Source organism: Dipodomys spectabilis, unplaced genomic scaffold (genome assembly GCF_019054845.1).
Source record: "Dipodomys spectabilis isolate Male_0828 unplaced genomic scaffold, ASM1905484v1 ptg000045l, whole genome shotgun sequence".
Classification (NCBI taxonomy): Eukaryota; Metazoa; Chordata; class Mammalia; order Rodentia; family Heteromyidae; genus Dipodomys; species Dipodomys spectabilis.
The window spans coordinates 651,708-678,503 of record NW_024870722.1 but is presented as its reverse complement, the minus strand read 5'-3'; the positions used below and the strand labels follow the sequence as shown (position 1 = coordinate 678,503).

Here is a 26,796-nt window from a genome sequence, read left to right as displayed (position 1 = left end):
TATTACAAGTAACCTGGTTAGGATCTTGAATAGGGCCCAAGAGAAAACTGAAGAACTGTCTTTACTGCCCTCCACACAGGTGGTTGATAGACTGTTTTATGAATGGTTTAATTACCTCTGTCTCTGTCTTAGTTACCAAACAAAATAAACCATGCAAATCCTAACACATTTGAAGGACTCCATCGTCAACTAGCAAGCAGAACTTTTAGCAGGTCTTAGCAGCCTGGGGAAATGAAGTTGCTAAGAAAGATTAATAATTCTGTAGCTCAAGAAACCTCTATTTGAAATAGACTCAGGGGCCTCAGAAGAATGTGCTAGCTGGGCACAGTGGGTCATATTCATAATCCTCTCTACTCTGGAGGCTGAGATCCACAGGAATGCAGTTGGAAGCCAGCCTGGGCAGAAAAGTCTCCAAGATTCCACCCCTAAAAATAACCAGTAAAAAGCCAACCCAAAGGCAGGCATGTTCAAGTAGTAAGTACACGGCTAGCCTGGTAAACCAGGCAAACATAAGGCCTGGAGTTCAAACACTGTCTGGTACAAGCAACAACAACAAAAAGTATGTGTTGCTGGCTACATTGGACTAGCCATAAAAGCTGCTTTTCTTGATCCGACAGATAGAGGATTGTCCTAAATTACTTCTTACCCACTCCTGAGTCAAGAGGAGTCTATTTCTGGATTCTCTACCATTCTTGAACCTCTTTTCTTGTCCAATTACCAGTAAAATGGACAAAGCCCTAGTTAAAGTCTACTTTATCTAATGTCTTCTTTCAACAAACATTGGCTAAGTGCAGACTACGCACCAAATGCTGAGCTGGAGCCCTGTAAAACAAAGATGGAGCCGCTATTGTTATTGTGCTTGCTGTCCTCAGTGTCTGAGGGTCCATAGAGTGCTTGCTTGTCTACAGGCTTCACAGCCCCATTATGAACACTGAGATTCTTCCAGAACTTCACATCTCAACATATGGTCTGACAAAAGATTGTTTTTTTATACTAAATTGTGAATGTTTCATGCCTTTAAAGTCTTGCAAACTATATTGCATTAGTAAATCCTAAAACCAATTTCTTCTAGTGGAAAGGAAAACATTTTATTAAAGCGAGCTCATTTTTTTGAGAAAAATATCTGCTGCCTGTTCACTAAATGCACATTTTTTATCTTGTAAAGTTTTCTTATAATCCTAATCCATTGTAGTTGGAAAGGAACTGAGATGTCACCTAAACCAGATCCGAAGTTTTTCTTATACTTTTCAAATCATAAAACACTTTGAAAGCAAACATTATCAAGAGTTCTCAAATACAACACAATACTTAAATAAAACATAATAAGGTGTTTAGAACTGAAGCTGATTTGACCAAAAGGAAGAGTTTTGAGTCTTTCTTCTATTTTTGCTTCCCACACTACCTCTGTGTTTGCTCTTCCTTATACTTCTTTACAAAAAAATGGTGACATGGGCTGGGAAGGTGGCTCAGTGGTAGAGCGCTTGCCTTGCATGCCTGAGGCCCTGCGTTTGATTCCTCAGCACCACATAAGCAAGAAATAAAAAGCTGGAAGTGGCGCTGTGGCTCAAGTGGTAGAGTGCTAGCCTTGAGCTGAAGAGCTGAGGGACAGTGTCCAGGCCCAGAGTTCAGGCCCTACAACCGGACCCCCCAAAAAAATAGTGACATGTGACTCTTTATACTGCAGATGGGGAAACAGAGACCCAAGGGACAAAATACAAGGTTGTAAGTCTCAGACAAAGTGACCTGAAGTGGGAGGAGAGGAACATAGGCTTTCTAAGGCTTTTTCACAATTTTCCATCCACCTATCCATTCGGTCTTTCCATCTACCTATTAGAAAATCTATCCATCCATGGCACAAATCAGGAAGGGGGGAACACACACACACACACACACACACACACACACACACAGAAACAAGATTTCCTTAGGAGAATGAATGAACCAGGTCTGGTGAATATGGTGACCTAACTGTGAAGGGGAAGAGAAAGCTAGGCAATACCCAAAGGAAAAAGCAGAGTTTAAGGAGGGCTTTTCAAAATAATCATTCTTCATATTTATAATTTGTCATATTTCAGTGATATGCACTAAACATGTCACTCTCAAATTCTGAATCCCTAACCCTTATACATCTGTGTTCAGAGGTAGGACATCTAAAGAAAATATTCAAGTTGAAAGGGATGAAGAGGATGAGGGCCTAATCCAATAGGGTTATTTTCTTCATGAAAAGGATCCCAGGAATTGAGTTCTCCTTTCTCCCTTACCACCACCTGTCCAAAAGCATGTGCCAAAATAAGGGCCCCATGAAGATACAGAATGATACCTTGTCAGTACCTTGACTTTGGACCTCTAGCTTCTGGAATTATAAGAAATAAATGTCCCAGTCATTTAAGATAAGTTAATACAGCCAAGTATTATGATCAACGAGTTATCTGCTCTTCTACTTAATCCTAATAGAGATCTCATGAGGTAAATGTTCATGCAGCTTCTTTAGTAGATAAAGAGATTAAAGCTTGGAGGATTTAAATAAACTAAATTTGCATAAAGTGGCAGCTAATACATCACAGAAGTTAATGAGTAAAACACTAGTACAGTATCTTAGGGATGGGGAAACAAATACGACTTGCTGGGTGGTTTAAACCACAGAAATCCATTATCTCACCATTCTGATGGTTGGAAATCCATGATTGAGGTGTTGGCAAGGTTGGTTCCTGTTGAGGGCAATAAAGGAAGGAGCGGTTCCAGCCTTCTGGCCTTGGCTTGTAGATAGTTCTCTTATGTTTTTACATATCATTTCCCTCTCTGTGTGTCTGTGTTCAAATTCTCCTTTTATAAAACCAGTCATATAAGCAACTAGGCAAGAGTCATTCCTCTTCACTACAATCCCTTTCTAAAGTAATACATTTGTAATTACCCTGATTCTAAATAAGGCCCCATTCTGAAGTAATTAGAGTTAGGACTTCATCCTATGGTGGGGAACAGAATTCAACTCACATTGCAGCCTTGTGATCTGTTTGGATGAAGGCTCTAAAGGATTTTGTCAGCCAAGGAAGCACTTGATTCACATACACAGTCTCTGTCTCTGTCTCTGTCTCTTTGTCTCTCTGTCTCTCTCTGCTCTCTGTCTCTGTCTATCTCTATCTCTGTCTCTGTCTGTCTCTGTCTCTGTCTCCTTCCCTCTCCCTCTCTCTCTCTCTCTCTCTCTCTCTCTCTCTCTCTCTCTCTCTCTCTCTCTCTCTCTCGGCAAAGAGAGGGGAAATAGTTCATAGAGATGTCCCTGAGGAGGCAAAAGATGATGTGCTGAGTGGCAGGTGGAGGAGGAGCTTGGCCCAGGGGTAGTCAGATCCTTTGTGGTCACTAGGAGAGGAGGAGAAAGGAGTGAGTTTGGATGTCAGGTGAATTTACAGATGTGGAGCAGGGAAGTTGAAGGAAATGCTTCAGATAGCTCCTTCTACCTTCTGGAAGTAGGAGGGAGATGACAATAGGGTTTGGGATGTGGGCTCAGAAAATACCAGACAATACAGTTAGAGATGTTGAGGAGGGTAGACACATGACCACAATGTGCAATTTACTACAACTACCTGGGTCTAGAGCAGGTATCCAATGTATGACTGCAAAAGAGGATCTACTATCATTTTAAGTCAAAAATTATAGGATGGGAGGGTGCACAAGCCATGGAAGCAAGAAAGGATGCCTGGCAATGACAAGGGTCCATTAGGAACCCTGGGGTTTATTGGCTCTGCCTGACAGGGTGGGTGGCTTTTCTAGCAATGCTCAACAGCTGTGCAATGGATGCAGAGAAAGTAAACAGTTGAGTTAATCCATGGCTTGGATTCAGAAGGGAGAATACATTAAAAGGACAACGGGGAAAGGAGGTGGGACATTCTGGCAAGAGAAAGTGAAGCGAGGGAACTCCGGGGCTTCAGTAAACAGCGAGGGAAGAGGGCATGTAGGAGAGCAGCCTGTGACTATTTCTGCTAACGAGTTTTGCCTGTGCCCTCATTTTCTAACAACCAGAGCACATGGCATTGCTGCCTCCTGGGGAAACAGATGTTACCAGATGTGGAAGCTAACGGGCTGCACACGGGTAGGTTCCCCAGCTGCTCGTCCTCCTCTGCCACAGTCCTGAATGGCTCTAGCCGTGTCTTTCAGCATTGTGTCAAGTGCTACCTCGACTGTCCGAGTGTGCTCTGGACAGACACAGCCCCATAAGAATATTTTAGTCAGCTTTATTCTACTATAGTGAAATACCTGAGATGGGCTACTTTTTACGGAAGAAAGGAAAAGCAGGACGATTTAGCTTATAGTTGATTTGAGGCCCCACTGGTTTGGGCCTGTGGTAAAGTCAGCACATCATGGTGGGAGCACGCACAAGAATGAGTGCTCACATCTGCAGGACAGAAATAGGGAGAAGAGACCAGAACACCACACTCCTCTTTGAAAGCACACCCCCAATGACCTAAGAAGCTCCCGGGAGGCCCCACCATCCAACGCTCCACCTCCTCCCAGAAGCACCAGTTTGGTGGCCTCACCATTGCAAATGGGACCCTGGACAACATTCAAACATCCAAACTGTAGCAGGGAAGATGGGCCTTGCTGACAGGCATGTACGTGGTACTGTGACGGTTCGCCCCTAGCTCCAACCTCCTATTCTAGGGTACTTCAAAATACTGCACTGGCCAAGTCTGTTGAGAGCTTAGGTTTTATCCCTACAGTCTTCCAGATCTTCTCTTAGCTCCTGTATTTCAAATTAAAACTATACGGTATTGGGCTAGTATGGATGTATATGCCTGTAACCCCTGCACTTGGGTGGCGAAAGAAGACTAAAGAGTTCAAAAACAACCTGAGCTACATAGTGAGATCCTCTCCTAAAAAATAATAAACAAAACCCCTAAAGTATGGCTATTCGCGTATAAATATTATTTTTACCATTACATATGTGTGTGCTGATATGAGAACCAGGAAACTTAGAACTCCAAGTTAGTAGTAGCATCATGTCATGTCTTCACACACAGATAGTTTCAGGGGAAAAAAAATCAGAAGTTCGAAGTGATAGCACACTAAATATAGTTCTATTACAAAGAGAACTATCAAATACCAAGAGAAGCAGTGGACGTTGTGATACATGCTGGTGAGAAGGTAGATTGGTAAGACAGTTTTGTATTTTCTGCTAATTTTGAGAACACATACATCTGCCATCTCGCTCTCCCATTCCCCAAAGTCTGCACAGTAGACACAGTTAATAGTCCCCGTAACAGCACTGTTCATCATGGCCCCATGTCCATCAACATTTGTGTGGATGGAGAAATGCTGTTCAATGCAAATGGGGCCTTGTAGCAATGAAATTGCAAGGTGTGGCCATAGGTGACAATATAAATGGATTTCACCAGCAGGATTCTGGGAGGAAGGCTTCACAGAACACGCACCGTCTAACTTGAGCAAGGAAAGATTGCTCTCTCGGAATGCACACATACATTACAACTTAAGGAAAGCAAAGAAGGGCAGACTGTAAGTCAAGACAGTGCCTTTCCAGCAGACAATCCCCACAATCACTAAATGGGGGCCCACAGATATGTTTTTAGTACTGATTTGCTTATATACAAAATCATAGCTAGATGTAATTAGTTATTTTCACATTCATTTCAAATACTCACATTTTCTAATTACTATCAGGAGCTATAAAACAGAGGATCAATGTATGACTTTCTAAACTAAATTTTCAAGATTCATCAAATCATCACAAACAACAACCACCAAAGCCCCAAAACCTGTAGAGCTTGAGGTAAAAAAAAAAAAAAATGAAGCATGGCATATTATGATCCTAACCACTTAGGAATTATAACTTACACTCACAAGCTATAAAAGAAGATTATCTGTCCTTCTGTCTGGACAAGGGAGTTGTTTTCTGAAACACGTGTCATGTCTCTGGGCCAGCCACCCACTTTCACATCCACCCCACACCTCCTGATGTTCAAGTTTATGCATTCATCAATCCTCAGGTCTAACCTGAACCTTTGGAGTCCATGCCTTGACCGCCCCTCTGGGAGGTGGGCCGGAGGAAAAGACCTGGAGACAGGCTTCACATCATTGGACAAGGAATCTCAATGTCCACTACTTAGTGCACGGTCTTGGAAGGGAAATATGGGTTCCAAGGACAGGACAGACAGCCTCATTGACCCACAGACTCCTCTCCCTTGAGAAGGTATGAACTACAGGAGGGCCAGACCTCCTACTGAATTCCCCTTGTGTGGGACTAAAGATAAAACAGCCTTTGAATGAAAGTAAAGGATCACAGCATGGCACTGGTGACTCGCACCTGCAATCCTAGCTAATAGCTATTAGCTATCAGCTGGCTGAGATCCAGAGGATTGAAGTTCAAGGGCAAATTGGGGAGAAAAAGGAAAAATAACAGAAAAAAAGCTGGGCTGGAGGCATGGTTCAAGTCAGTAGAGCACTTGCTGAGCAAATAAACTGATACAAAGCCCCAAGTTTAAACCTCAGTACCCACAAAAAAAAAAAAAAAGAAAGAAAGAAAAGAGAAAAGACATTGCAGTGGGAAAAGCACTCAGAAAGCTTTCACAACACTAGCGTCTTAGACTAAGAGACAGGGACATTTGTAGCAACTTACCAAGTTCTGTCTACCTTTGTTTTATCCAGTTGTCTGCATGTGTGTTTTATTTGCCAGTAAAAAATGAGTTTTTTAAGGTGTGAGTGTATGCACGTGTGTGTGTGTGTGTGTGTGTGTGTGTATGCACACACCTGTGTGTTGGTGTCTGTTCCCTGGGACCACAGTTCAGTGGATACCCCAGGAGGATTCTACTCCCTATAGTTGCCTTTGTAATAGCAGACACCTCCTGGGGCAGTGGAAATGCTTCCAGGTGTGAGAACCTAGAGAGGAAATGAACAGAGAAGACTACTGGTCACTTATAACTTGCTGGGCCTCAGCCCTGTCTGGGCAGAGACACGAGAGAAAACTATGCCTGGGTGCAGGCAGAGCAAATGAGTCATCACCAGCCCATGTCCTCCTGCCTTGCCGCCACTGCAAGTGTGCTGGTGGAAAATTCCTTTGCCTCCTTTTGCCAAGATGATAAATACTGTGTTTATCAAACCCAAATTATAGGACACTGTTCCCATTCTGGTAGAAGCAAAAGGAGGCCAACTCTCATTCCTCTTTGCTTGGAGTACAGGTCTAGGGAGAGTCTCCCATGAGGGCAGGAGGATGGGTCATCAATAGTCTCCTGGACATCGTATGCTATGTGCCCAGCACAACCCTTATTTCCCTATTCCCCCATTCACTTAGTTTTGTTTTTGTTTCTGGCAGAAAAAAACACTCTCTTTTTACAAAGATCCAGATTACCAATCCTCAAAAAGATTTCCATGGTTCCATGTGGTTTTAATATCAGGAGTTTTCTAAGAATGTATATTTCAGTGACAGTCCAGAAACACACACACACACACACACACAAACTTTAAAATCAAATCTTACAGCCATGAGAAGATAAAAAGAAAGTAAAATTGGCCAGCATTGGTCTTCTCAAAGCCCAGACAGTTTTTCTTCCAACATATTAAATATTCTAGGCTTCACATTCCAGCTATTTAAAAGCCACATTTCCAAAACACACACACCAGTCTTCCTCCTTTCCGAGAAACAATAAAAGCATATGGTTCAAGGGACCTTCACAAGCAACTGGTGCCGGGTAGGTGGTGCATCAGTGGTGGCTTCAAACTGATCAAAAGCAGCAACACGTTACATTGTTTAAAGTGGAGGTGAGAAGGCAGCAGGGAGAGCAGGAAACACTAGATCCAGGACAAAAGCCGTAGCTTCTAGACAAAGAAGGATTCTCCTCATGCCCACCCTCGATGAGATCACCTGCCAGCACCCACCCAGCCCTCAAGACCCCCATGTCCATCTTCCCCGCTCCTTTGTGCATTCTCTTGATCTGCTGCCTGTGAACAGAGTAGCTGCGCCATTTTATGGCACTGTGTGTTTTTACTTTACCCTGTCCTGAAGATAAGATCTCATTATGAATCTTTGAAAGCAAAGGTAATGTCATAAAGAACTCCATAAATCCAATTGCCTGATTGTATGAATAAGTGAATGAAGGGGTGAATGAAGAACTCCACTTATAATTTGGGTATTCCAGCCTCTGTGATGCAATCCTTAAGTGATGGACATGTCCTGACCTTCCCAGAGTTCACCCATCTTTCCTTTCTCACATCTGTTTTCAGGTTCTGTATGCTGGGAGTTCCATGACGTCAGACATTGGCAGGAGCAGTGCATAGTGCCTGGTTCAAGCAGAGTTATGACAGGAAGGAAACTTGCCAGCAGACTGAAACACTGTGATTGTCCTCCTCAAGATCCGACAGTCCTTGGGGGAAAATGTGGTCAAGGGTGAGTAGGGGAAAAAAAAACCCACCCACATATGTTTTGTGATTCCCTCTCCTCCAGTTCTACTAAGAATATTTCCTGCAAAACAACATGGTAAACATCCTACTGTCCTAAAAACCTGTGCTTAACATTTGATGAGAAAACACATCCATTTGAAATGGTCCAGTAGATTCTGTTCTGTTAGGTGAGGTTTTTTTTTTTTTAAAACATGGATACATTGATGTTCATGGAGAATTCTTCCATCCAAAACTCTCCAAGGAAGCGGCCTTCTGGATACAGGTAGAATGCTGCACTTCATATAAATCTGCAAGTTAGATTCAGGAAATATTCAAAGCTAATTGGCCAGCCAAGGAGTGGCCTAGTCTTTGCGTCTTCCTTTCTCTGCCTATGATTGCAAACTGCTACACTTCCAAGTAACCATTCCACAAGAAAATCAGCTTGGTCTGGGGTGAAGGTTAGGGTAAAAACAGTTGATTCACTTAGCTAACCAAAACTTCCTAAAGATTTTGTACAAACTGAACAGAAGTTATATATAATACAGAAGTTACATACAATTAGTTATATATATATATGCAAAATAGTTATATAACTATATATCTAGTTATATGTACAAGATATTTACAATTAGTTTTATTTATATATATGTATATATATAAGAAGTTATGTACAATCATAACTATGAATTGGCTTCTGGAGAGCATTTGGGCACTGGGGCATGGTATTGTGGCTGGTAGGGGTAGGCATGTCACAGTGGCCTCAATTTATTCTTTCTTGTTCCCCCTCTGACCCTTAGAAGAACAAGGGGCCATGAGCCAATATCTTGGCCTTTTTAAATTCTCTGTTTCTGTAATGAAAAACCATGACAGGAGGATTGTTTTGATGACATAAGGAAAATGTTCCTAATGTCATATGATCCAAAGAAAATGGTTAAGTCCCTTATGGTTTGAGATCAGTCTTTTGTTGTCTGTCAAATCTAGATGACCAACCTTCAGCTGCACAGATAAACAGCTCTGAGCAGCCAACCTCAAGCCTACAAGGGCTCTGTGTCATTTGCAGGAAAAACCATCTAACTTACTGATAATGACAAATGTGTTCTTTAAACATCTTGATATGTAAGAAAAGGTTTCCTTAGAAGTCACTAAAAGCAAGTTCGGTTTTCACATCACTGATGTTTTAAAAGTAAAATAATGATTTCTTTAAAAAAAAATCTCTTTGGGGGCTGGGAATGTGGCTTAGTGGTACAGTGCTTGCCTAGCATGCATGAAGCCTTAGGTTCAATTCTTCAGTACCACATAAGCGGAAAATGCCAGATGTAGCACTGTAGCTCAAGTGCTATAGTGCTAGCCTTGAGCACAGAGAGGCTCAGGGACAGTGCTTAGACCCTGAGTTCAAGCCCCAGGAATAGCCACCAAAAAAAAAGTCTCTTTGAATGCTAGGATTCTAGGACACAAAAAAATCTATCCCAGGATTAGACATTGAGAGCCTTAATCAAAGCAAATCACTGTTCCAATTGGTATGAATGGAGTTTGTGACTTCCAAGAGGGTCAACATAAATATTAAGTCCTGTGTGTATAGTGAACTAAAATTAATGTCTCCTTATTTGTTTATACTTACTCAGCCAATTTTACTATACTGAGACAAAGACAGAGAGAGAGAAAAAGACAAAAAAATTATTCTCTAAAGCAAGCCAGTACTCCATTCCATTCAAATCCCTGCAATGAACATTAGTATTGTGTTATTTCCAATACATGTTCCTTCTCAACCTTTGGTATTTGAGACCTAAAAACCAGACAATTCCACCTCCTGGAACCTTCAATTTACTTTAGTTAAAATGCCCTTTGAGATCTCTGACTCCAAGTCTTCAAAGTGATAGGTTTCTTTCACCAATGAGATTAATTTCAGCATCACATACACACATGCACACATATGAACACACATGTACAATCATTTAACTGGACTAAATAGAAGTCAAACATTTGGAAAATATTATTATCACATCTAAGCAATGGCATTTATTCTTTAGCAATGCTTCCTGTGCATATATTTTAATGAGTTTTGTGGATGTAGCCATATTAAAAATACGGACCCAAACACACACCATACTGCCTGACTTGAATCCTAGCCTTACCACTAAAAAGTAATAGATCCTTGAACAAGTTAAATAACTTTGTCTGTGTTTGATGTGTGTGTGTGTGTGTGTGTTGTGTGTGTGTGTGTGTGTGTGTGTGTGTGTGTGTGTGCTGGTATTGGGGCTTGAAGTCACTGCCTGGGCACTGTCTTTGAGCTTTTTCACTCAAGGCTGGTACACTACCACTTGAGCCACAGCTCTACTTCTGGCTTTATTTTTGGTCATGAGGCCTGAAATCTGGGCCTGGGCACTGTCCCCTAGGCCTGGGCACTGCCCCTCAGTTCTTCAGCTCAAGGCTAGCACTGTACCACTTGAGCCACAGCACCACTTCCAGTTTTTTGGTGTTTTTTTTTTTTGCTTCTGTGGTGCTGAGGAATTGAATCAGGGCCTCATGCATGCAAGGCAAGCGCTCTACCATTAAGCCACCTTCCCAGACTCTACTTCTGGCTTTTTGCTGGTTAATTTGAGATCACAAATTTCCCACAGATTTCCCTTACTGGGCTGGCTTTGAACTGTAATCCTCAGATCTCAGCCTCCTGGGTAGCTAGGATTACTGGCAGGAGTGGTAGGTGCCTGGCTTAAATTTCTTAAGGGGATAAGAGTGGCACCCACCTGGAGGGATTGCTGTGATGATTAGCCAGATCCATTGCTTAGAATTATGATGGCCACATGCATGCTCCCACTGACAGGTGTGGGTTAGGTTAGAAGCACAGGAGAAGTGGAGTTGGCACAGCTCATACCAGTCCCAAGAGGCAGAGTACAGAAGCAGAGTAGAAGGGAAGGCCTAGTGGGAGAGCAGACTTAGGACTATGATGGAGACTGTACATGGTGGCCCTGAGCTTCCTGGTTTCTGGTTCCAGCAGCAACAAGGGAGACATCAGACATGAATATATGACCAGGGTAATCCTTTGTGAAAACCTATATTAAACTGACAAATACTTCCAGTCCCTTGGAAAAACCTCAGCAAGTCCTGAGACCACAGTACAAATATGAACGTGTGGAGAGGTGGTGGCCACACCTGTAGGGCCCTTGTAGTACCTGCAGGCCTGCAGTGAGAGGTAGACACCCCATGGCTCTCCTATGCAGGGATTGTTTGGTTTTATTTCAGAGTCAAACACGTACCAAGGCACTGCTGGCAGGGGTAAAAGTGGCTGGCTCAGGAAAATTGAAAGGCTGAAAAGGAAATCTCTTAAATTGCCAACTCTTTCCTAGGAGCTTTGTCCTCTTACCCCGTGGCAGGGCAGGAAGCTACAAGTTGGTCCTGGTGTGTTTTGAGCTATCTAAAGACAGAAAGCCAAATTGAACTCTTGCTGCACAAAACAGCAAACGAAGGTTGATTGACAGAAGTTGAAAACATTGTTATTGCTAGGGGGGGAGGGGGTTTCCCTACCAACTACAAGTTCAGTGCAGGTCTATAATGCATATTCACATCTACTGTCGATTCATGGGGAATATCCTATAAAGGTGACATAATGAAAATGGGATCACTCGTGTTTTCTCTAATCACCTCTCAAAATACAATTACGTTGACGCCTTGGAAGGACTATGAAAACTCTTATCTAGTTGCACTTATTGCTCTGCATAATTATCCTTAAGAGGCAATTTAAAAAGTCCAGGCAGTGATGGCTCAATGTCTGTAAGTATAGCTACTCAAGAAGCTGAGATCTGAGGTTCTGAGTTCAAAGACAGCCCAGACAGAAAAGTCCATGAGACTCTAATCTCCAATTATCATCAAAAAGCCAGAAGTGGAGATGTGGCTCAAATAGTAGAGCAATAGCCTTGAGCAAAAACAACAACAACAATAACAAGAGAGAGCTCAAGATCCTGGGTTCAAGCCCCAGTACTGGCGCACACACATGAGTGCACGCACGCACACACACACACACACACACACACACACACATACACACACACAAGTTGAATTTTAGTTTACACCTTAAGTATAATTATGAGAGAGTAGGAATCAAAATGAAGAAGCACCCCAAAATCTACCTGTGCTTGGGATTCTGTGACAGAGCATCACAGGGAAACGGGCTTACGTCGCAGAAATCTATTTTCTCCCAGATCTGGAGGCTGGCAAGGACAAGTTCTGGTGGGGGTTAACTTGTCCTGAGGCCTCTGTCTCCTCGGCTTGTCTGTGTTGCCCACCCCTGCATCTTCACAGGATCTTTTCTGAGCCTGTGTCTATGTCCTGACCTCTTCTTTGAAGGACACCAGTTATTAGGTTCTAGACTTGTGATCTCTCTTCTATAAAGATCCTAGCTCCAAATACAGTCATAGGCTAAGGCAGTTTGATCACAGAACTTCAACCTATGAATTTAGGAGAGGAGAGGGACTCCATTCAGCCTGACACACTGTCTCAACATGAGCCTAATGGACATACGAGGACCATTGGATTGGATGACACCACACTACCCAGCAAGTTCTCAGAAAATTGACCTCTGAGATGAAGACCGGAAAGCAGGGGATTCTGAGGAGTCCTTGCTGCCAGCTAGGCAGCAAAAGAAGCAGGAGAATGGAGAAGGATCACAACTCACACTAAAAGCTAAAGCTAATTGCATGGGTCCATGGAGTTGGGATGGTCCTTGGAATCATCTGGAATTGGCCTTTCTCAGGGAAGCTGGACAGGACAGACCTTGGATGTGGGCTCCTGGGAAGAAGGAATGCTGCATAAACAGTAGTTCGGGTCAGCTGAGGACTATCTCAGAAGGGGCCCTGCCACACAAGTGGCTAGCTGCCAACCCCTCGGTAGCTGGCAAAACAAAGGCTGCTCAGTGTGAAGTGAGGTGTCTGATTTGGGAACCTCAGTGTCCGCTACAAATGTGATGTTTACTTTCCTCCAGTGAACCATTCTCCTCCTAAGAAACTTCCCCCAACCTTCAGAATAGAGACAACCGTATGTGTGATGAGTGGATACCACTCCAAATACATGAGGCCCACACAACTGAGCAGCAAGAAAACAAACAACCTGGTTTAAAACTGCACAAAGGACACTTCTCAGAAGTAGACATACAAATGGCTGACATGGATAAGAGGAGGGATTTGCTAAACCTTGATTGGTTTACAGCAAAGCCTGGGCTCAAATCAGCAGCCAGCCAGGTAACAGGGAGCTTGCACAAAATGTTATCCCACTAGTAAGACAATGGATACAGATAGCCAAGTGTGGCAGTGAGTTAAGAAGCTGCCCATCTACACTGAAAAATGTGTGAAGCACTTGAAATTTTGATCTGAGGGTGCAATAATGAGGGGGACTATATATGTGGTTGTGAGTTTGTGAGCAGAAAGCCAGTTGGCTGCTGATTGGATGAAGGCGGTACAAACAGGAGCTCATTATCTAAAGGAGCACTTTGAAAAAGAGAGAGAGAGAATCAGAGCACCTGAGATGCTTTCTAAGCATCAGGGCCCATGAGTATACAGTATTCACAGAAGACCCAGTCTTGAAAATACTTACCAAAGCATTAAGATTCCCCTGGATAAAATATCCAATCACTGTGGGAAAATAAGCCACGAGACCTTGACTATAGCATTTTAAGGCCCATGAAAAGCCTTATTCTAATTCTGTGGCTAGCCCAAGCAAACTTGTGGTGAATCTGCCTCTTCATGCAAGTAAATCTGTGGGCAGAGTTGCCTCCATGTATTCTGGTCTACTTCCCAGTTGTACTTATTACTTTAAATTAGTATACCTCTTGCTAAAGCTATCTGCTGGTTTCTCCACCAATAAAATCACTTTAATGACACTACTCAAGGCAAACATCACCCTATGGGGGAGGCCAAGATGAGCAGAACAGTTATATCTTAGCCTCACTCTATGGTTTTCCCAAACTACAGCTAAACCAGCTCATGTAATATGTGCATGCATATATGAGTGTGTGTGTGCATATGTATGTGTGTGCATGCCAGAACTGGGGCTTGAACTCAGTATCTTGTGATTCCCCCTTAATATTTTTGTTCAAGGCTGGGGCTCTACCATTTGAACCCCAATTCCACTTTCAGCTTTTTTTTGCTGGTTAATTGGAAATAAGAGGCTCTCAGATTTGTCTGCCCAGGCTAACTTCAAACTGTGATCCTCAGGTCTCAGCTTTTTCAGTAGCTAGGATTATAGGCATGAATCACTGGCACCCAACAAGCCTGTGTACAATTGATTGGACCGTATGTTAGGTCAAAAGGCTGTGCTAATGGTCTGGCTGCCTCAGTGACCTGGGACAGCAACCGGCACATGGGAAGTCAGGAGGTCCACAGACTGACGACCATCTGAACAAGGCCACATGCTCACATTCAACTGTAGCTGGGACCCTGCCATAGGCAGCTTCTAAAGGTACCAACAGAACTGATAGGAAAATGTCTTTCAGGTTGTTCCACATCTATTTTGGTTGCAATAATTAAGTGATAAATGCATTGATGGCTTATCGCAAAATCCAGCTTCTAGAGGATGGAAGGTAATACGACAGCTCTCACCTGCTGCAGGATGGGTTAGCATCTGACTGTGTCCCTTTCTCCACTCTCTGGAATCTTGTACATTTGAAGTACTGTATTTTACTGCAGCCTGGTGAGAGTGCAAATTAGGTCATAAGGTCCATTAAAGAGCCTCAGGTAGGAATATACAGGACAATAGGTAAGGGGCAGTGGATGAGAGGGATGAAGAATAGATATACAGCAGAATACTATTTAGTCATAAAAAAATGACATTTGAAGCAACATGGATAGAATAGGAAGACAGACACTACAGTAGGAGTTGGGCTCCTAACTTAGATACGGATAAATGTTCTGACCTCCACTCTCCCTTCCCTCTGGAAGTCAGAGGACAGGGGCTTATCTCTGGGGTGTCTGCAGGGTAGTCTTTGGACACAGAACAAGAGAGAGGAGAGGAGAGATGGTTTTAAATACACGAAGAGAAAGTTCATAGACTGCCCACAGGGAAAGCCATTCATATCTACTTCTGTTGGAAAGGGCCAGGTCAGCTGGGGATCCACACCTAATTTCTCACCTGTGCAACAGCGCTTTAGATAAAGAAGAATGCATAACTCACTGCGAGGTGTTGGACTTAGTTCCTGATATATTCATTTAGTCCCTTGACCCCAATGTCCAAAGAAGATGGAAGGTGAAGGTCTCCAAATCTCTCCTTCCAACATGGTAGTTCTCAGCTGAAGGCAGAGGTTTATACGGCCAAGAGAGACTGTCAGTGTCTGAGATGTGGCTTATTGTCACAAATGGACTCTGGAGGATGGTGTCTACATAGGGCATAGACACCAGGAATGCTGCTAAACAAACACCCTGTAATGTAAAGGGAGATCCAACTCCAAGTGTCAGTGGGGCCCAGGTGGCAAAATCTATTTCAGTAGAAGCTGAGCCCTGGCCAGACTGTCAGCCATCCCTCCCTAGGAGCCCAGGCTAGAATCTCTGTTTCCATGTTGAGTTGATACCAAATGCAGGGAGGGAAGGAGCTCCAGGGAGGGGCAAATAAGGGAGATGATGTAAGGGGGGCTTATTGTCAAATTTGCCTTTGCTCCACCTCTGGGCCTCTAGGTCATAGCTGGGAGAAGCAGTGTCTGGCCCCATCTACAGCTTGCCAGCCACCTTCCCATTGCACCATGGCTCTGGCAGGCAAGCACGTAAACAAGAGGACCAGCCATGAGACACATATGAAAGAAATAAGAGTTGTTGGGCCTGCTGTCAGGCATGAATTGTTGGAATCATCCAGCCCCAGTCCAAAAGGAACTATCAGCAATCATAACTGGGAAACTGAGGCCCTTGCTTAGATCCACCAAGCTTTCATCTTTCCAGTGGATTACTTCCAAGAGAAAAAGCCAGTGGCACATCCTCTGCTTTTACCATAGCCAGTGAGCGCTCATCTATCTGAGCAGACACATTAGGACCAAAAAATAAGAAAATCTCATCCGTGGCCATCAATCAAAGATGGATGAAATCCAGTACTACTGAAGGTCAGCAGGTGGGACTAGCTTCAAATCTTTGCTGTCAAAAGGCCATCTATCATTTATTTGGCATCTTGAGATCAACTGGAAATCTATTTTAAATGAATCTTCCAGACCTCAAGTTTACCCTATCTTAAGAATTACCTTAAGGCTTGGTATGTGGCTCAAATGGTAGCGTACCTGCCTAACAAATGCAAGGCTCTCTGAGTTTAAGCCCCACTACCAAAAGAAGCAAAAGGGGTGATGGGAAACCTTTTTTGGCTGGACACAGTGGCTCATGCCTGCATGGCTAGCTATTTAGAAACCAGGAGTAGGGAGGCTGCCTCTGAGCTAGCTTCTTAGGCTCTGAGCAAAGCCCAGGGGAGAAGATGAAACTGGAAGGGTGGAAAGACAAATGGAAAATAACCGGCACAGTAAGCTGTTATTAATTATTCTCTGATTTGACAAAGTCCATGTTAGGGCAAAGTGAGAAAACTTTCCAGAGCACCAGCTGTAGAATCTAAGCTAGAACTGACCCTTCAGCCATACACAGCCTGGAAGAAATACGTATCCCCCACCTTTAACTCCAAGCTAAGATGGTTCAACACTGCTGTGGGCAAAAGTTCAGCTTCAAACTCATGATCTCCTTGGATATTGAGAGCTGGAGGTAGAAATCTTTCTCCTCTCTCAGCCCCTTACCTCCATCTATCTCCTTCTACCTCTGCCCCTTGGACATAATGCGCAACCCTCTCAGTCATAACTTTTGCTAATCACACACAACCCAGGGTCCTACCTCTGCATGCCCCACCACTTCCCAGCCTCCAATCGCCATCTCTTAATGTTGACCTTTTTGTCCAATTGAGTCATCCATCTTCCAGCCAACCACTGTCTATTTAAGTAGTCATTCTTGACCATGTTGACATTTGCTCCTACAAAGACTTCCTAGAAGTCTCACTCTCTACGCAGTACCAAGAGGGGTGAGTACAGACAGAAGTTCCTCTTTGGGCTAAGTGTCATGGGAATTGACAACCCTCAGAGGGACTGGTGGCTCTCCTTGTAGACATCTAGGCAGGCTTTGCTACTGCTATGCATTGCAATGAAACAATTAACTTTCTGTCTTATGCCCAGGTGCACAAGCACCTTCTTTCTCTGTGCTGGTACGCACATGGTGGGACGGGAAACTCACCAGTGACTGAGTCTTCACATCCAACATCAGAGGTTTCTCCAGGTCCTCTGACAAAATATTCTTTTACTGTGCCTTTCATAATGCATGCTCTGTGCTGTATTAACAGCCGATATTGTGCTCTGTTCTCTCTTAGAAGCCTAGGGAATGTGACTTTAGAAGATAAACCTACTCTTGTGCTTCTTCCAAAACTTAGGTGTCTTAAGCATCTTAATCAGACAGCCAAGATGCCCATATGGGAGGAAATGAAGCCTGAGGAGATTTGACTCAGCAGGACTTTAACCATGGATTTGCCTTCTGGTTGGGCCCAACAATTAGGTAGCCACAGTAGTACCTACCAATTGCCTGCTCCCTTCTAACCTCTGTCCTAGCAATTCAACCCATTCATGACCTCTAGGAACTTGTGTGTTAGGTAAGAAGGCATGTACACACACACACACACACACACACACACACACACATACACACCAATAAATGGGAGCCAGCCCTGGAGGAATTAAATGAGTAGAATTTCAGTAATAATGATTAGATTGTGTTTTGGAAAATTTGGTGACACTAGCAATTCCCTTACTTAAGACTCATTTCCTATTAAGGTGATTTCCATTTCTGTTGGTACTTGTGAAGTTCCAACTAGATTTCTTCATTATCTCTGTATCTCTGTAATGTAGGTAGCTGAAAGATATCACCCACTTCCCAAACCAGTGTATCACTTGACATTTTGAATTTATCGCACATACACCAATCTGCAAAGGACTGAACCATCAGTATCTGAAGATAGATTTTGGGATGACTGTTTGTTGCACTGGTGCTGGGGCTTGACGTCAAGACCTGGATGCTGTCCCTTAGCATTTTTGTTCAAGGCTAGCACCCTACCATGTGAGCCGCCTTTTTGGTGCTTAATTGGATAAGAGTCTCACATACTATACTGCTCTGGCTGGCTGCAAACCTCAGTCCTTAGGTCTCAGCCTCCTAAGTATCTAAGATCATTGAGATAACTTCTTAGGACCACACCATTTCAAGTAGAAATGATCTGAAACTTTCTCCCTGGGAGTGGAGCAGGGAAGAGGTTGAAGTGTGGATTTCTACTCCTCACCTCTCACTCTCTTCAGTGTCAAAGCTATATCGACCAAGCTATTAACTCCAAGAACATCCTCCCTGTCATAAGATTGGCATGACAGGTGAGAAATCCTGAGCAGCTCTGAAGATTGTCTCCGCTCCCAGCTCCTATCGCTGAGCATGAGCACAGGCAAACCATTGTCTGGTCACACTGACACCTGCTGCACTCATCTGTGACCCTGACTTTGCCTGCTGGCCCTGCTGCTCCTGATCACATCCACCCCTGTGAACTCATAAAAACAGGCAGTGGTCTTCCTACAATTAAACATTTATTTAATTGGCATGGATATATGCGCATACCACTTGATATTTTGAAATATCGACGCATTGTAGAATGACTAAATCCAGTTAATGAATAGCTAATTGGGTCAATTAACAGTTAATTTTGGATATAACCTCACATTAGCACACTGATTAGTTTTGGTGGTGAGGACCCTTAATGTCTATTCTCTTAGCAGTTTTTGGTTTTTGGTATATAGCCACCATGATGTACAATAGATGGCTTCACTTATTCTTCCAGTCAACCTGAAGTTTTGTGTCCTTTGATTAACACTTCTCCATGCTTTCTCCCCTTGGGAACCACCCTTCTATTCTCTGATTTTTTAGATTGAACTTGCAAAGTAAAGCTAGGTGGCATTTGTTTTTGTGTGTGTGTGTGTGGTTAACTTTACTTAGTATAATATCTTCCAGATTTATCTGTTTTGTTTTTAAGACTATATAGTATTTCTTTTTGAGGGGAGGCCAGTCATGGTGCTTGAACTCTGGGCCTGGGAGCTGTCTCTCAGCTCTTCAGCTCAAGGCAAGTGCTCTACCACTGGAGCCACAGCGCCACTGTCAGTTTTCTGGTGGTTAATTGAAGATAAGAGTCTCATAGACTCTCCTGCCTGGGCTGGCTTTGAACCATGATCCTCAGAACTCAGCCTCCTGAGTAGCTAGGATTACAGGTGTGAGCCACTGGCGCCCAGCCATATTTCTTTTTTAAGACTACATAATATTCTACCATATACATACATACATATGTCTGTGTGTGTTCCACTCTATGTATACATATTCTGTATATAATGGACTCTATATAATGTAGATAAATATATATAGAGAGAGAGAGATTCTGTATGTGGTGTAACATATGTTACATTTTCTCTATCATCATGTACAGATGGATACTGAAGCTGTCTCCACCTCCCTATCTTGTTGTGGTAAGCAATGTTGTAATGGGCTTGAGTGCTGCTGGCTCTTTGACACTCTGAGTCAAAGACATCTTTTGGATAAATATCTAAGGATAGGATTACCAAGCTATGGAATAGTCTCATTTTTAATTAGTTCAGAATCCAAATACTATTTTCCATGGCCAGGCCAGTTTACATTCCCAGCAATAATGTATAAGGTTCCCTTTTCTCCACATCCTGGCCAGCCCATTACTTTTTTTTCTTTGTCATAATAGCCACTTTGACAGGTATGGAGTGACAGCTTGATGTGGTATAATGGACCTTGTCCAGCACAACATTACAGCCTGGCACTCTGTGTCCCAAAGGCCTGGGCACTGGTAGGCTAAGGCATTGAGTAAAAGATTGACTATTGAGGAATGGGAACATACTTGTTAGCTCTCTCAGAGAGCCAGGAGAGAGTTGGAAGCAATTGCAAAAATGTGAGATGTACCCAGTGCCAACAGCCTTCCAGGTAGAACCTAGTATGGGTGGCACAGATGTGTCCCTATGTACCAGGGACTTGATGACTGAAAGGTGGCAGGCGCCCCATCCAGGGAAAGGAGCTAAGCACAGAGCCCACACCAGGGCTGACATGGATGGATTCTCTCTGATCCCAGGAGTCGCCCTCTCACCGGCCACATACCATGTCCTTGGAAACCGAACACTATTGTTACCCCCATAAACCTTGGAGACAGTAATGCATTCAAGATAGGGCTCTGAAAGAAAAAAAAAAATAACTGACAGTACCTCCAACTCTAACCTGGCTCTTGGGCTTGACAGAAAGTGCAGAAGAAGAATTTAGTTTCAAAAGAACAATACCATTTTTTTCTTTTTGTTTTTTGCCAGTCTTGGGCTTGAAGGGTCTAGGTGCTATCCCTGAGCCTCTTTGTGCTCAAGCCTAGTGCTCTACCACTTGAGCCATAGCATCATTTCAGGCTTTTTCTTAGGAATTTATTGGAAATAAGAGTCTCACAGACATTCCTGCCCAGGCTGGCTTCGAACTGCGATCCTCTTATCTCAACCTCCTGAATAGCTAGGATTACAGGCATGAGCCACCGGTGCCTGAGATGTTGTTGTTGTTGTTGTTTTGTAAGTACTTTCTCCAAAAAATGGATGACAGTACATCCATAGTGTTCTCTGACTTTACCAGCTCCTTTGACTGAAGTCCAGCCCTAGAAAGCAGAAAAGCACATTTGGACATGGAAGTACTGTCCTCATGGCTGAATCTCTTAGCTCAACTTGAGAAATGCCAAGTACCTCCGTGTGCCTCCTAGCCCCCAGCAGGGGGGTTCTTTTACTGTGTACCTGTCTGTGTCACTGCATGGAGCTGAGGGTCTCTGGATGGATAAGCAACTTTCCAAGGAAATAACTTCACAATGAACCATGAACTGGAGAGGAGTCAGGGTGCTCCATGAGTTCTGGGTGTCCATGTCTACCTTGTGTTGTACAAACAATGTCATGGCAATCTGCTTCTTGATAACACTGAATCAAAGAGCTCCAATGAATGATGTCATACTGAGTCAGCCACAGGATGCACTGTGCCAGCAGGAAAGGGAGCAGTTTTGACCCAGGTAGGGACAGGGTAAAGGTCAGCAAGAGTCTACAGGTGCACAGTCATGAGGTGATCACACCCTCAGCCTTGGAGCAATGTGCATGGCATTTGTCACGATCCACGTTACGTTGCCCTGGCTTTAAATTCAACTTCTTATGTGCAGGTGTTTTTATAGCTATAACTATAAACTTATAACGTATTCGTTGCATGTTAAAGAGATACTATTCATTTATAAGCTAATATTTAGTTTAACCAGAGACTTTCAAAATGTCAGCCCCCCTGTGCTAATTAGTTGTTATAAATTTTAATGTTTTTACCTTAATTATGCATTTCCAAGAAGGTATCTGTGAGGTAACGCACACTCACATCAGGAAAAATGGAAAGATGATCACATGATTTAATTCTCAGTATCTGAGACATGTTTTTTTTTTTCCTAAACCTTCCTCTCTCCTTCCCCCAAGAAAATGCTTTTTGACTGAGTTAAAGCAGATGACAGTTAAGCAATAGGGACATGTGATTTTTTTTTTTTTTTTGTTAGACCAGTACGAACTCATTACCCCCTTGATGAGCTGTTAAAAACCAAGAGAAGAACACAAGGGATGCTGCATAGATGTGATCCCCAGGCCTTCTCACGGTGAACAGCTACGCTTCGACACAGACAGGCTGACAGCTCCAGGGTCAAGAGAGAAATGATTAATCAAACTGGGAAGAAGAGAAGAGAAAAGCCAGCAGACAGTTATAAAGAACAGAAAAGAGGAACAGTGCAGTGTTTGTCAGGGTGAACAATGTTCCCTTTTGCAGACTTAGGGAGTGTACATATGGAGAGCCAGACAGAGGAACTGGACTTCCCGCTGCAGTTCCCCAGCTTCCCTCTCTTGAACTTGAGATTCTCTCAGCTGTCTCCCTGTCTGGGGCCTACACTTTGAAGGTGTCAGCCAAGGACACGGAAAGGGTAGGAAGGATCCAAGAGACCAGAAGTTGGTTCTGCTGTTTATAAAAAAAAAAAAATGAAAAATTTCCCCAGTTAATAACCTTGAAATAAATTCAGACCATTTTGCTCTTGCTTTCTTCTGCTCACACTATCTGCAAATATTAATCACTTCTTCTGGCCTCCAATAATTTAGGGCACTGCAATGTGAGACTAAAAAGGAAAATCTGGACCCTGTTTGTAGAAAGAGCTTTAAAACACAATGTGGTCATTTTGTTATGTCTTAATTATTTGCTTATTTTTTTCCTCCAGTATAAGAACTTAAACTCAGAACCTCATTTTTTTTCCCAGTATAAGAGTTTAAACTTGGAGCCTCATTCTCTTGCTGGGCTTACTTGTTCATGGCCAATGCTATACCACTTGAGTCATACCTCCAGCCCAGATTTTTGTGAAGGTGCACTCAAGTGAATTTTTCTGCCTGGGCTGGTTTTGAACTGTGAGCCTCTGATTTCAACCTCCTGGGTAGCTAGGATTATGTGAGCCACCCAGTGCCTGGCTATGTTTGAGTTTGGGTTTTATTTTCTTTAATACATAACATCTGGCAATATGCCAAATACTAATACCACACCTCGCATCCAGTCTCTCCATTTCTCTATAAGGCAATGCAAGTGGAAAGAACCATAGTTTGTGACTGATGAAGAAAGATTCATGGGTTGAAGTGGTTGATTTTTCTGCCCATAACAAGTTATTCTTGAGATACAGACACTCCCATTTTCAACTCTGGAAGAAAAGAATAAACTAAGTCCCCAGGTTCAGACCCCAAAAGAGAAAGCAGAGGGGATGGGGGAGGGAGGGAGACCACTTCCTGACTGGCCAGTTGTGCAAACCTTATTTATGTCGCAGAAGCATGAGGCAGCTCTGTATAATACATTCATGCTCCAACTTTGGTCCAGTTCATCACCTCTTCATCAACAAGAGCTGGAGAAAATGGCTAAGTCAAGAGGGGCAGAGGCAGCTCCTGTAGACAGGACTCCACACATCACTTCCTAGATGGACGAGGCTCAGGTTCAGGGATACAGGGTGTCACACAGCCATGACTCCACATTTCCCTTCCACACCGTGAAGTCAGGGTGGACTGGGAAACAAAGCAAATGACCTCCGTCTTTTTACCTGGTATCTTCAAATACAGGTCAAGATGTAGTTGCCCTCCCACATTGGCCCCCTCTTTCTGTGGGTGCAGTTGATAGACTGCATTGATTGCCCCTTTTCTTGGAGTCACGTCTTCTTCGAAATGTAAGAGCCCCAATTGCACCTGATAACTGTTAAGACCAGGTTCAGTCATGCCACAAAAATCTCTCCATTACCGAGAGCAGCCAACTCCCCCTGAGTGTGCTTCTCTGCCCTGCAAAGGGCTGATAGATCAGGGCAAATGGATGAGAAAAGGAATCTGGACTTATGATTGGATAACAAGAGACAATGCTCATTTGTCTCTGCCCATCAGCAGGTCCTGGCTTCTGCTGTCACCTCAGCTTAGAATGCTCATCTCTCATCTCACTACTCACCCTACCCTCAAATTCCTCCTCCTGTCCTTGAATCGTCTGATTCCTTTCTCCAGTACCCAGCTAAGATATTGGCTCCTCCCAGAAGCTATCCTGAAATCTCCCACAATTCCCTTTTTTATGCCTCCCTCTTTGGTCCTTAAGTGTGTTTTTGGTTTGTCTGATTTGCTAGATTGAAGGTAAATGAATAACGAAGGTCACTGCACAGAGGGTGAATGGACTCTGTCCACTGCCTTGTCAGCCAGGTAACTGCACCTTTCTGAGTCAGATAAACAGCACTGGAAAACTGCTCTCTGGGGTCCTCGTCAGATCCTGGGTGAACTGTGACACTCTGGAGATTGTTATTGCTATTCATGATGAAGTTAAATGTACAAGGGTTTCCTGGCTGCATTTCATGTCTCTCCTGTCCTGAAAGTGTTTGCTTATTTATTTTAGATGAGTATATATTCTGGAAGGGAAGGAAAGACTGGGGGCTAGAAATCACTGGTGACTTTAAATGAGAGTAGATGGGAATTCCTAGCAGTTTAAAAAGGGAAAGGGGAGAAACTCATGCTCTCAGTTCTAACTCCCTTTAATAAGAGTTAAATGCCACTTCCAGATTTGTAACCTAAGGATAATAAACACTGTTGCTTGATTCATTAACTGAAATGGACAGAATGCTAGAAAGACCCCACAACAAAGGTCTTCCTTTGGGGAAATGTTTTCTCTGCTTATCAATAGGGAGTGTGTGTTTCTTTTTATGGCTTACTCTAGATTTAGCGCCATGGAATTTAAGAGATTAATCTTAAGAAAATCCTTGGGGTGGAAGTCCAGTCATTTTCAGGAGGCATTATCTTAGGATGTAAACTGGCATAAGCTATCTAATCAGGAATCCATTTTTACTCTTCTAAGCAGAGTTTATCCCTGGGAAGGAATCAAAAGAGATAGAAACAAAGTGGTACAACTCTCTTCTCAGAATTCTCAGAAGATTTCTAAATAGCTTAAGATACCACAGAAGGTCAGAAATTCATTGTGTAAATTATTCCTAGCAGCAAGAATGCTCCTTTTCCTAACCACACTCCAAAATAAACCTACAGGGGTTCACCAAAGACTCATTCAGAAACAGAGATGACTACCCTAATGCCATCATTTTCTCCCCAGCACTAAAGCTTTTAAGAGATACTCAGGTTACAGTGAATGATTTATATTCTTTGACTTGTAGTTAAAATTCATATCCTTGGGCTTGCATTAAATATTTTAAAGCTAGAACACCATTTTGCCATGATAAGGAACTTAGACATCTCTTCAAAGTTCACCAATTCTAATGTTTCAATTTTCATCCTATAAATAAGTAAAATTTCTCTACATGATTGGTTTTTGTTTGGGTTGTTTATTTGGGCATGATTGGGATTTTAACTCAGGACTATCAGTAAAGATTTTCTAACTTGCCAAAGATTTCAACCAAGAATTCAATATACCTGATATGCAATCAGCACATGGCAGATGGCATGTAACAAGCCATTTCCAGACTAAGTCCTGTAAAGTCACATTCACAGGAAGTACTGCAGAAAATGGTTATGGTGGGATAAAATAATTTATATCAACGGATGCTGCTTTTAGAAAGAGTAGAGGAAGACAGCAAGCAGAAATGCTGAGATCTTCACATGAGGTCTCTTTGTAATCACAAGGCAGACAGGTAATTCCTACATGTGCAGATTTTCCTTGGCCTGATACTACAAAAAAACTGTTGCACTGAGAGAAAGTATCTCCTCTTGGCTGATCCTACCCCTACTTCTAGCAGTTGGTGTTTTGGTCCTGATGCATGGCACTGGATAGTCCTTAAAGTGCATGAAAAGAGAAATTCACTTCTTACCCACTCTCTATGAAACAGGAAGTTAGTGCTTCATGCCATTGATCCAGACCATCAGCCAGTGTCCTAGACACTTAAATAGCATGATTGGCCTTGCCTAGCAGTCCCAGTGAGATTAAGAAATCCCTCAGTGAATTCCATTGTAAACTACATCTATCCTTGCTTATTTACACTACTAGTTACAATTCTCCATCCTTCCCCAACAAATAGGAACTAGTCAGTGCTTAAAGATGAATTGGAGGCTGCCATAAAACAGAAACATGATTTTTAAATAAATATACTTGCTAAAAACAAACAAACAAAAAAACTAATGACCAGAAAGAACTAATCCAGCCTCTTACAAAGCATTCTGCCTCCAAGTGAATTAATTGTCTATATAATGGGCTTCCTTTCCAAGAGAAGAGCAGAATTTCTAAACATTAATATTTGGGGACAGAAATTCTTTGGAAACTGTTTTGTGCATTGTAATATATTTAGCTGTGTCCCTAAGGGCTACCAGAAACTGGTAGCACTGCCCCCTGACAAATACACAGTCAGTCAAAAAAATTTTCAGACTTAATCAAAGTTCTCAGGGTAGAGGGAGTAGCAAAATAGCCCTCTATTGATAACCACTCGTTTAGGATTCTATGAAATAAGCACATTTCATCTGTATCAATGATATATCTAAAAAAAACTATTATTTTATTTTTTAAATACCAGCATTAAAAAATCTTTCTACCAAAATCTCCATTCCTAAGGATAAAACATAAATTAACTCAATTATTATTTCAATAGACAGTTCTTAGGTAAGAGTGGTTTTATCCTGGAAAACTAAAATCATAAACATTATAATACTGAAAAACCACTACTCCTGGATCAGATCCTTTGTTTCTATGGTCTCAAAGAATGAACCACAGATGCAGAGGGAAAAGGAAAATGGCCAAGATTTGTTGAAGAAATGGATAAGCAGAGCTTCTGCTAGACAGGAGGCACCCCAAAGGA

The 26,796-nt window shown here is 42.8% G+C and overlaps 1 protein-coding gene across 3 annotated transcripts in view; it reads left to right on the top strand.

Moving 5' to 3' along the window:
* Positions 1 to 26,796, top strand: part of Nedd9 (neural precursor cell expressed, developmentally down-regulated 9) — a 164,444-nt gene that overhangs the window by 55,344 nt on the left and 82,304 nt on the right. For 2 of the 3 annotated variants that reach the window (XM_042678508.1, XM_042678511.1), the window contains exon 2: positions 8,227 to 8,389. In XM_042678508.1, the coding sequence (XP_042534442.1) occupies positions 8,378 to 8,389 (12 nt within the window). In that variant the 5' untranslated portion in view covers positions 8,227 to 8,377. Of the gene's footprint in view, positions 1 to 4,014; positions 4,085 to 8,226; positions 8,390 to 26,796 lie in introns of all 3 variants that reach the window. The other variant, XM_042678510.1, reaches the window with a different exon arrangement.